This window comes from Myotis davidii, unplaced genomic scaffold (genome assembly GCF_000327345.1).
Source record: "Myotis davidii unplaced genomic scaffold, ASM32734v1 scaffold358, whole genome shotgun sequence".
Classification (NCBI taxonomy): domain Eukaryota; kingdom Metazoa; phylum Chordata; class Mammalia; order Chiroptera; family Vespertilionidae; genus Myotis; species Myotis davidii.
Genome location: NW_006290768.1, coordinates 762,845 through 773,279, shown reverse-complemented (window position 1 = coordinate 773,279; position 10,435 = coordinate 762,845). Strand labels below are relative to the sequence as shown.

Below are 10,435 nucleotides of genomic sequence, written 5' to 3'. Positions count from 1 at the left end.
GGGGGCAGTCACAGCAGGAGCTCAGTTCTGGACATGCAGAGACAGATGTGCATGAACATCTAATCGGTGTCGAGCAAACGGTCTGACATGCATGAATCTGGGTTCCAGTGGAGGAGTCCAGGCTGGAGACAAGAGAGGCGGGATAAAGCCAAGAGACTGAGAAGATGCCCAGAAACTGAGTCAAGAGAGAGCCTGAGCTCTGGGCTTCTCCAGGGTCAAGGCCGGGCCAGACTGCAAAGACAGTGCTCCCTCCCAAAGGCCTGAACACAGGCCCCTCCCCCACCCCGCCAGGGGGAAGCTCAAGGCCCTGGCCCTTACCTCGGAAGGATGACGAAAGCGGTCTGACAGAGGTCTGGGACCCCTCAGGCTCCTCCGTCGACAAAGACTTTCCGCAGTAAGGGCAGAATCTGAACGCTGTTTGGATATTTTTGCCACAGTCCGGACAGAAGGTGTTCATGCTAGAAAACAGAAGTGTGCGGGAGGGAACAGGAAGGTGAAAGAGAAACTGAATTCGCTGCCAAGTTCCTTATGGTGACAGGATTGCAAAAGTAAGAAAAGCAATCACTCAGGGAATATATGCTCTCAGGAAGTGGCCACTCCTAACGTGAGCTCCCGCCCACTGTGCTCAGCCTCCAGCCATCTGTCTCTACTGGCCCAGGGCAAAGGGACAAAGCCGAAACTGCAGACCTCATCGAAAACATGAGGCTGAAAAGGAGACACATGTAATACCCTTTGTAATACTTTAAGCAATAAAAAAAAAAAAAAACACCACATGAGGCTGTCTTGAAGTCAATAAAAATTACCTAGGAGCACGGCTCTAATCACAGAAGCACTGAGGGAGAGAGCCACTGCTCACCAAATACCCACACGATCGCCTACACTTCCCAGGGTCCCTTGCAGTTAGATTGGGGCCACATGACTAGTTCTGGCCAATGGCGTATAAGTGGGAGTCATTTTCTGGCTGAGGCAGTTCAGAGCCTGAGTACCTCTTTGGGCTTCCCCTCCCCTGCAGGGATGGCCCTGGAGGACACACCCTCCAAATGATACAGCTAAGCGATGAAGGAGGGCTGCCTGGTCCACAAGGGAAGCATGCGATCAGCAAATAAACTAATGTTGTATTGAGCCACCAAGATCTCGGGTTTATTTGTTACTGCAGCCCAACCTATCCTCTCCTGACTAATTTAGTGAGACAACAGGTGCTGGCTGCATTTTCCTCTAAGCCTTACGTATCTCTGGAATATTTCCTAATACTTTAAAAATCAAAACCAAACTCACACATAGAGCCTCCCACCAATGAAGATATGACGGTGTAGTCATTTCCCAAGGCTGCCATAAAGAAATACCACAGACAGGGTGACTTCAACAACAGGAATTTATTTTCTACACAGTTTTGGAGCCTAGACGTCAGAGATGGAGGCACCAACCAATGTGGTTTCCTCTGAGGGTCTCCCTCCTTGGTTGGCAGATGGCTGCCTTCTCACTGTGTCCTCACATGGTTGTCCCTCCGTCTGTGTCCTAGTCTCATCTTCTTATAAGGACACCCGTCATATTGGGTTAGGGCCCTGCCTCAGTCTGTCTGGGCTCCTATAATAATGTATCACACCACCCTGACCGGTTTGGCTCAGAGGGTAGAGTGTCAGCCTGCGGACTCAGGGGTCCCAGGTTCAATTCCGGTCAAGGGCATGTACCTTGGTTGCGGGCACATCCCCAGTAGGGAGTGTGCAGGAGGCAGCTGGTTGATGTTTCTCTCATTGATGTTTCTAACTCTCTATCCCTCTCCCTTCCTCTCTGTAAAAAAAAATCAATAAAATATATATTTTTTAAAAAACGTATCACAGGCTGGGTGGCTAATAAACGACAGGAACTTATTTCTCACAGTTCTGGACCCTCTTCTGGGTTGCAGACTGACAACTCCTTGCTGTGTCCTCATGCAGTGGAAGGGGTAGGGGGCTCTCTGGGATCTCATTCACAGAATATTAATCTCACTCATGAGGGCTCCACCCTCATGGCTTAATCCCTCCCAAGGTCCCACCTCCTCATACCATCACACTGGGCATTAGAATTTCAACCTGTGTATTTTGGAGGGACCCAAACATTCAGACCACAGCAGGCCCACCCTAACAACCCCATTTTAACTGAACACACTGCGGGCGGATCACGAGAATTCTCGCTTCATAAAGTATCATACTTTAAAAAGATATTAGCTTGTAAGAACATGTAATAAGTAACTTCAACATGCAATGGGTATTTAATTTTAAAGCGTGCCTTTAACATTTATGTAAAATGGGTTTTTTTGTACTCGTTCAATAGGAACTTATCTGGCCACTGGGTAAAGCTAGCAATAAAACTACTGGTCCGCAATGTGTTAATTATCTCTTTAAAGGCGCTATCTCCAAATATGGTCACATTCTGAGGTATTTGGGCTTTAGGTTTCCACACACAAATTTTTACAGGGACAGTTCAGTCCATAAGAGCAGGATTAAACTAGTTAATAAGTGAGGAGACAATCGGCAAGGATGACAGTGCAGTAGACGTTTCAAATGAATATATTTTAAATAGCTAAAGAAAAAATGATCTTATTTATTCTTTATCCTACGACTCAGTGTACAGTACCAATTATAAACGGGATTATGAAAATAGAAGTCAAAATAAACTCGGGCTTGTGGTTTCATTTCACCGTGTAAGAGAAAGTTCTTCCCCTTTTACCTATTTGTGGCAATTAAAAGTTGTATGTTTATGGTATATGTGATATTTTGGTATATGTACATTGTGAAATGATTACCATAATCAAACTAATCAATGTATCCATCACTTCCCATAGTTATGTGTGTGTGCGTGTGTGTGTGTATGTGTGTGTGGTAAGAACACTGAAGATACTCTTAGCCAATTTCAAGTACAAAATACATTATTATTTACTACAGTCACCATGCCATACATTAGGTCTCAGAACTTATTCACCTTATAACAAGAAGTGTGTATACCCTTTCATCAATATCTCCCCATTTATCCTACAGCCTCCGGTAACCACTGTTCTATTCTCTGTCGGTATGAATTGGAATTCCTTTTAGATTCCACGTATAAGTGAGATCTTGCAATATTTCTGTGTCTGGCTTAGTCTAATCAAATGCTCTTCCTTTATTTACTGTAAAAGTTGGTCTCCGTTGCAATTGCAAAACAGAGTTCTTTAAAATCACAGGTTCTAGCCCTAGCCGGTTTGGCTCAGTGGATAGAGCGTCGGCCTGCGGACTGAAAGGTCCCAGGTTCGATTCCGGTCAAGGGCATGTACCTGGGTTGCAGGCACATCCCCAGGAGGAGATGTGCAGGAGGCGGCTGATCGATGTTTCTCTCTCATCGATGTTTCTAACTATTTGTCTCTTCCTCTCTGAAATCAATAAAATATATTTAAAATAAAAAAATAAAAATAAAATAAAATACTGTATATCTAAATAAATAAAAAAATAAAGCCACAGGCTCTAGTCCCCGGCTACCTGGATGTGAGTTCCAGATCTGCAGTGTGCTAGGCACCTAACTTAACCTCCCTGCGCCTGTTTGCCCAACAGTAAAATGGTGCTTCCACTCTACCTGACAGAGTGGCTGCTGAGGCCTAAGTGAACAGAGTTATTCCAAGTGCTGAGAACAGGACCTGGCCCACAGAGAGCCTTTTATGTTTGTGGTCGTTATTATCATGTCATGCTATGCATTTCACTAATATTCCATTTGTTAATATTTCTATTTTTCCCTTTTTTCTTCCCACACCATTAGTTCTGAGCCTCTCAGGCCTGTTTCCTCTGGGTGCTGCCTCATGGGATCCCAGGACCCACCCTGAAAAAACACAGGCTGTCCAAACAGCGAATGAAAGAAATCTCAGCTAGAAGACAGGGTTCCTTTTCCCCTAGGTCTGCAGAAGAGCAGAAACCACGCCGTGGCGTAAAACTGCCCTTCTGTTATTTTCCACGAAGGAGGTGGAGTCTAGCCACCTGACTGCAAAAACGGCGGGCCAGAGAGATATCCCTTAGCTTCTAAGAAGTCTGTAATTCTGATTGGTTGTGCAACTTCATAATTTACTGTCCCGGCCATAGCACTGAAATGGGTATTTCTATTGTCTCAAAAAAAAAAAAAAAAGCGGTTTTGTTACGCAACAGGAATCACCACCACTTCTTCCTTCTCTCTGAGGCCACGGCAAACCTGAAGCTGAAGCACAGTAACCTCCCTCTTGTATAAAACTGCTGTTTGACTTCTCTGCTATTGTTAGATAGTCCCTAGTCCTGTAAACTCTGTCATTTTTAGACAGTCTCTTATTCTATAAAATAACTGTTTTAGTTTGAATAATAGAAAAAGATAAAAACTTAACTGCCTGACCTTGCAAGCTAGCCATCTAATGTAATGGACGAATAGTGATAATAATTCCCATATTCTTATGCCAAATGTTTGTTCTTTATGTATCCAAGATTACAAACTGTAACAATGACTCACACAGAGCTCTTTGTAATATCTGCGAACAAAGAAGCTCGAAAAGTATAAATACGGGAAACTTCCTATATGTGTTGCTCAGAGATCTGAAAGAGACACCTCCCTCTGGGCCACTCGCAATAAATGACTCCAAATTAATAGGCTCATTAAGGCGTCTTGTATCTCACTCGCTGATTTATGACACAACAAAGCCCTTGCGTTAATGGAGCCAAAACTGCCTAGATGGCTACCCTGAAGCGTTGTTCCAGACTCTGTGTTAGTGAGAAACTTGTGCTTGGGGTAAGCCACTGAGACTTGGGGGCTGTTGTTACTGCAGCATGGTCTAGCCTCGTCTGACTAACACACTGACACTCTGCAGGATTACGTAGGGAAACAAAAGTTAAAGGTTCTAATATAAAGGTTCTAAGACAGGGCATGGCTAAAGGCTTAGCAGAGGAGGGACAGTTGTTTGGGGACCTAGTTTCATTCATTCACTCAGTAATTATTCACTGAACCCCTAATGTGTGCCAATCCCTGGGGATACAGCAGCAATGGAAACACAGCTCTGCACCTGACAAAGCTCACTCTCTAGGGTGGGGAGGGACCAGATAAACAAATGAGCAAGTAACTATTTAATACAGGTGGCGGACATCCGGCCAGCAGGCTGTATAAGGTCTGGCCCTTCCAAGGGACCTGGGGTGAGTTGATTAAATGTTGGACCAAATCTAACAGGCTAATTTTTTTTTAAGTTTTTTAAAATATATTTTATTCATTTTTTTGCAAAGAGGAAGGGAGAGGGATAGAGAGTTAGAAACATTATCAGCTGCCTCCTGCACGCCCCCTACTGGGGATGTGCTGGCAACCAAGGTACATGCCCTTGACCGGAATCGAACCTGAGGCCCTTCAGTCCGCAGGCCGACGCTCTATCCACTGAGCAAAATTGGTTAGGGCCAGGCTAATTCTTAAGTTGATAATTTTGCATGGCCCACAAATGATGTTACAAATATTCAAATGGCCCTTAGCAGAATGAAGGTCCCTCACCCCTAATTTAATAGGTCAGATGGAGACAGGGCCATGGTAAACGCTCAATAACTATGGATGGGAGAAAGAAGGGACTGAGAGTGCTGACGTCACCTGCCCAAGGTCACATGGCTACTTCAGAGCTGAAACCCAAGGCCCCAATCCTCAGGCTAGTCGTTATCACTCATTCCTTTATTTATTTCACAAATATTTACGCAACATCTGCTATGTGTTAAATATGATGTGTGTCCCTCCTGAAAGGATCTGAGACATGGCACAGCTGAAGGCTAGACTCCACCTTAGCAGAGGAGGGACCGTTGTTTGGGGACCCTGACTCGCCTCAGCCCCGCCCTAAGCAGAAACCAGGGGTGACGTAGTGCCAAAGGGCGGGGGGAGGGGCGTCTGTCAACCTCTCATTAGCTCCACCCTTCTAAGCTGTAGCCACGCCCACCACGCAGAGCCGACAGTAGGTTGTGACCAAAACAACTTCTCTCGTCCCCAGACCCGCTCCCGGGCCCTCTCCCCTCCCCCTCTCACAAAGGGTCTTGCTGACGTCACAGGCACCACGACCGAACTGTGCACAGCGCGTCAGGGGACTTTCTCCCCTGCTAAGCCTCGCCTTCCTCTCACTTCTGGACGTGGTGAGCCGAGTGGAGACCCAATACCTGACTCACTTCGGGCACCGGGACTCACCTTTTCAGTGGCCCCCCGAAAACTTCCGCCGGGGAGGAAGGCGCTGCGCGCGCATTCTCCGCCTTGAGGCAGGCCTGCGCCCGCGCAGGCGCTGCTTGTCCCTCGACTGCCCGCGGCCTGTGCGCCTACCACCGAACTACATTTCCCACAGGCCTTCGCGGCAGGCCAGCCCTCTGACTCAAAGCAGGAGGTGGAACTATTAGCTGATGGCCCACCTCTTTGGAACGCTGCCTGGTTCTACTGCGCATGTGCCGCACTACAAGGCGCGCTTCCGCCAATCAGCAGACGTCACTTTATTTCTCTCGCCTCTGGCGCGAGACTTCTTAACGTGTTTCTATGGCAACCGTCGGGATGTCTCCTTGAAAAAAATCAAAAGCCTCCCCTTCTTCTAGAAAAGCAGAAGGCTAATTAGATTGTTCTTCAGCAGAATAAAAGCTGGGCTATTAAATCCAGTCACCGCCGGATTTCGATAGCGGGAACCTCTTACCGACCGGTAAGTGGACGGAGACGGGCCGACGAGCACGGCCCTCTGGGAAACGCGGTCTCGCGCTGGCACGGAGGGTCCCGCGTGGAGAAATTCCGAGATTCGCGCGGCACCGGAAGTGGCTGTGAGGAGGCCGGTGTGAGGGGATTCGGGTCTCCGGCTCCACCCGGGCTGGAGTCGCGTCTGTTAACTCGGCGGACCGCCACCTCGAGGTGAGGAGATGCCGGGCTGGGGTCGCTGAGACTCGGGGTTTGGGGTGGGGGGCCGTCTTCCCTGAGGGAGATGGGATGCCCCTGTGGCGTCTACGGCAAACGGCGCGTCGCCTCGGGCGGTGGGTGAAGGTAAAGGCTTACGGGCCCGGCTCTCGTTCTAGTCGTTTCCAGCCCTCGTCGGCAGCCGCGAGGGGAGCGATGCCATTTCATTTTCTTTTGGGGTGAGGACACTGAACCAGGAGGGGGTGCCGTTGGCAGAATTGCGCAGGATCTTGAGGTGACTGAGTGGGCGTTTTTCAGGGGTGGTGGGGGAGAAAGGGTTGAACGCTGGCGGGAGCGCGGCCTGTGTGCCACGCGCCCTGCCGTCCTCGCCTTTTCTCCGGTAGCCTCCGCGGTCTTATCGGATAACCTGAGCGTCGTCTCGGAAATCAGACTTTACAAAGCAAACAGGGTGTATATTTCATAATTAGACAGCCCCCCGCCCTCAGCGGGATCTAGGGCAATTCGTGGAAATCAAATATTCCTGTCAGGAAAGGCGTGAATAATCACACTGAAAGGAAGGAAGACGGTACATAGCCCGTGGCAATTTGGGTTTAAGTTTTGCTGCGAATTTATGAAGTTCTGGTTTTTAGAATTACAGAGAAGGGACCGTGGATCCGTTGTGTCCGTCTCATTTTGTACGTGTGGGAACTGAGGTGCAGAGAGGGTGGGTGATCTGGCCGTCGTCCCACACTAAGGCGAAGCGAGGCCCTAGGGCAAGCGTGTCAAACTCGAAGGCTAACACGGGCCAAATAAACACAGTGGAAGTGTCTGTGGGGCCGCAAAAAAAACAAATGCTTCAATTTTCATAGAAACGTAGGTTTATTTCGATAGAGACATGCTGAATGCAAAGGGCTGAACTAAATGAGTCATTAACATAAAATAATAGAACATTTTAATAAAAATTAATATTTTTCTTGAACATTATCTTATCAGACACTGAATAACTGCACAGATTAATACGTGTCACGCAAATAAACCAATTTTTCTTGTTCTCCAAAAGCGAAACATTTTCTGTTGCACATACTAAGTATGTCAGTACAAGACTAATGACATGGCAGTCGGCTGCTAGAATATTCGCTGCTGGTATTAGTGGAGAGAAATGGTACGCCTGCGCGTAAGGCATAAGGAAAATGAATGCAACAAGATTATAGTCACTAGTCATTAGCAAATGTTGTAGTTCGTTGTTAATAATTACGTGTAACAGGATATTGTAAAAATTAAGTTATGAAATTTTTCTTAAAACGTTTATTACATACCGTTATATTGGCTGGGCCGCAAAAATACTCGTTTCAGTCCGCGAGTTTGACATGCTTGCTCTAGGGCGCAAGGTTTGGTTCAAGTCACTCCCACAGGCTGGGTGACCTTGAGTGGTTCCCCTTCCTTCCTAGGGCTGAGGGTGTAGGAGATGTGGACAGATCATGAGTTGGAAACTAGACAGAGGTCTCAAGCCTCAGGTAAAGGAGAGAACCTGCCTGGTCAGGACTAAGGGACATCAGGGAGTCTTTGCCCCATTTAAGGGGGAGTAGATTTAAATGAGCTCCAACTAGCTAGCTTGGTGGTATGCCGACTCAGCATAGCCAATTCCTAGGTTTTTTTCAGAAGCTGGAGATCTAGAAATATTGAAGTGTTCAATAACAAAATGCTGCTGGTCCTACACCGCACCGGGATTTTCATGAAATATACTGTGTAAATATACATCACCTTTTTAAAATCTGAAAATTTCTGAATTTCAAAGCACATGTGGCCCTAGAGGCTCTAGAATTGTGGGCCTGGGTCATTGAGTCATCCTGCTTTGCGATATGGAGTGTTTTCAGCGCTCCATGGTTACACGCTCCTCAGGAAATTCAATGTCTACAAACGTCTAAAAAGCCCTCAGGTACAGTGTTTCGCATATTGTGGGTCATAAAAATAACTCACTGGGCAATGATCATATCATTTTTTTTAATATATATTTTATTGATTTTTTACAGAGAGGAAGGAAGAGGGATAGAGAGTTAGAAACATCGATGAGAGAGAAACATCGATCAGCTGCCTTCTGCACACCCCCTACTGGGGATGTGCCCGCAACCAAGGTACATGCCCTTGACCGGAATCGAACCTGGGACCCTTCAGTCCGCAGGCCGACGCTCTATTCACTGAGCCAAACCGGTTATGGCTATTTTTTGATGAAGTAAAAAGCAACTAACTGAGCCAAACCGGTTAGGGCTATTTTTTAATGAAGTAAAAAGCAACTGTGTAAGATTAAGTATTATCTCATGAAACTTTTGTATGTGTGAATGAGCAGTCATGATATCCTATATAATAAAGAGGTAATGTGCAAATTGACCATCACTCCAACACACATGGACACAAGATGGCCTGCAGGGAAGGGCAGTTGGGAGGGACCAGGCTGGCAAGGGATGGCAGTTGGGGGTGACCGGGCTGACAGGGGAGGACAGTTGGGGGGGACCACAGCCTGTTGAGGAGGGCAGTTGGTGGCAATTGGGCTGGCAGGGGAGCAGTTAGGTGTCAATTAGGCTGGCAGGCAGAAGCGGTTAGGGGCAATCAGGCAGGCAGGCAGGCGAGTGGTGGGAGCCAGCAGTCCTCGATTGTGAGAGGGATGTCCTACTGCCCGTTTTCGGGCCACCCTCAAGGGGTCCCAGATTGGAGAGGGTGCAGGCTGGGCTGAGGGACACGCACACCATCACCCCACACACACACACACACACACACGAATTTCGTGCCCCGGGCCTCTAGTGTGTGTGTGTGTGTGTGTGTGTGTGTGTATATATATATATATTGCCTTTGTTTTTGTGGGTCATGATTAAAAAAGGAAGTCGAAGAACTCTTGCCATTATAGAAATAGCAACAGTTTGAAGACCAACACAGTTGGACTCAAATCCTAGGGATGACATAGTATAACCCGAAATCTCAGAAGCATTGTCCCAAGGGTTCTATTAGAGACACGTGTACTCTGTGAACAGACATCCAGTGCTGGGCTAGGACACAGCAGTGCCCAAGACAGCAGGTCCGAAATGTGTATTCATTAATTGTGATTAGTGCGAAGAATGGCTGTGAAGTTGCTTTGTAGATTTTGAAGCGTAGTGAAGCTTGGGGCTGAGGTAGTTTCAATAAATAACAATTGTTGTGATTCCTGCAGGGAGACTCATGTTCTGACTCATCCTACTTCTGGACATTTTGGGGGCTCATCGAACATGGCCATGAAGTCAGTCCTAGAAGGAAGGAAGACTGTCTCCCCGTTTCCTTATCCTTCCTGCGGCCCTGCCAGCTGGGAACATGGAGGGGAAGAAGGGGGAGCTTAAACTAGGACTCGGGCTGCTGGGCCAGGTCGGCTATTACTGAGGTGAGTTGAGAGTCCCGCCATCCCAACAGATCATCCCCAAAGGCTGCACAGGGGGCCTGTCTTTATTCCAGGCTCACTACTATGGTGGCCCCAAGCGATCTTAAAGGAAAGCTCTCATATTCTTTCTCTCCTGCTTAGTACCCTTCCAGGAATCCTTATTGCTAACGGGATAAAATCCAGGTTTCTCAGCGC

The 10,435-nt window shown here is 47.4% G+C and overlaps 2 protein-coding genes across 5 annotated transcripts in view; one reads left to right on the top strand and one right to left on the bottom strand.

The window, feature by feature from the left end:
- The window catches only part of VRK3 (vaccinia related kinase 3), a 36,653-nt gene extending 30,400 nt beyond the window's left edge, over positions 1–6,253 (bottom strand). For all 3 annotated transcript variants that reach the window (XM_006763862.2, XM_006763861.2, XM_006763859.2), the window contains exons 1-2: positions 6,163–6,253; positions 319–458 (exon numbers count right to left, since the gene is read on the bottom strand). In XM_006763862.2, the coding sequence (XP_006763925.1) occupies positions 319–457 (139 nt within the window). In that variant the 5' untranslated portion in view covers position 458; positions 6,163–6,253. The remainder of the gene's footprint in view (positions 1–318; positions 459–6,162) is intronic.
- A 155-nt stretch (positions 6,254–6,408) lies between these two features.
- ZNF473 (zinc finger protein 473) overlaps positions 6,409–10,435 on the top strand; it is a 13,991-nt gene continuing 9,964 nt past the window's right edge. Inside the window, exons 1-2 of one of the 2 annotated variants that reach the window (XM_015563991.1) lie at positions 6,409–6,655; positions 10,040–10,243. The gene's annotated coding sequence lies outside the window, so the exon portion shown is untranslated. Of the gene's footprint in view, positions 6,859–10,039; positions 10,244–10,435 lie in introns of both variants that reach the window. The other variant, XM_015563990.1, reaches the window with a different exon arrangement.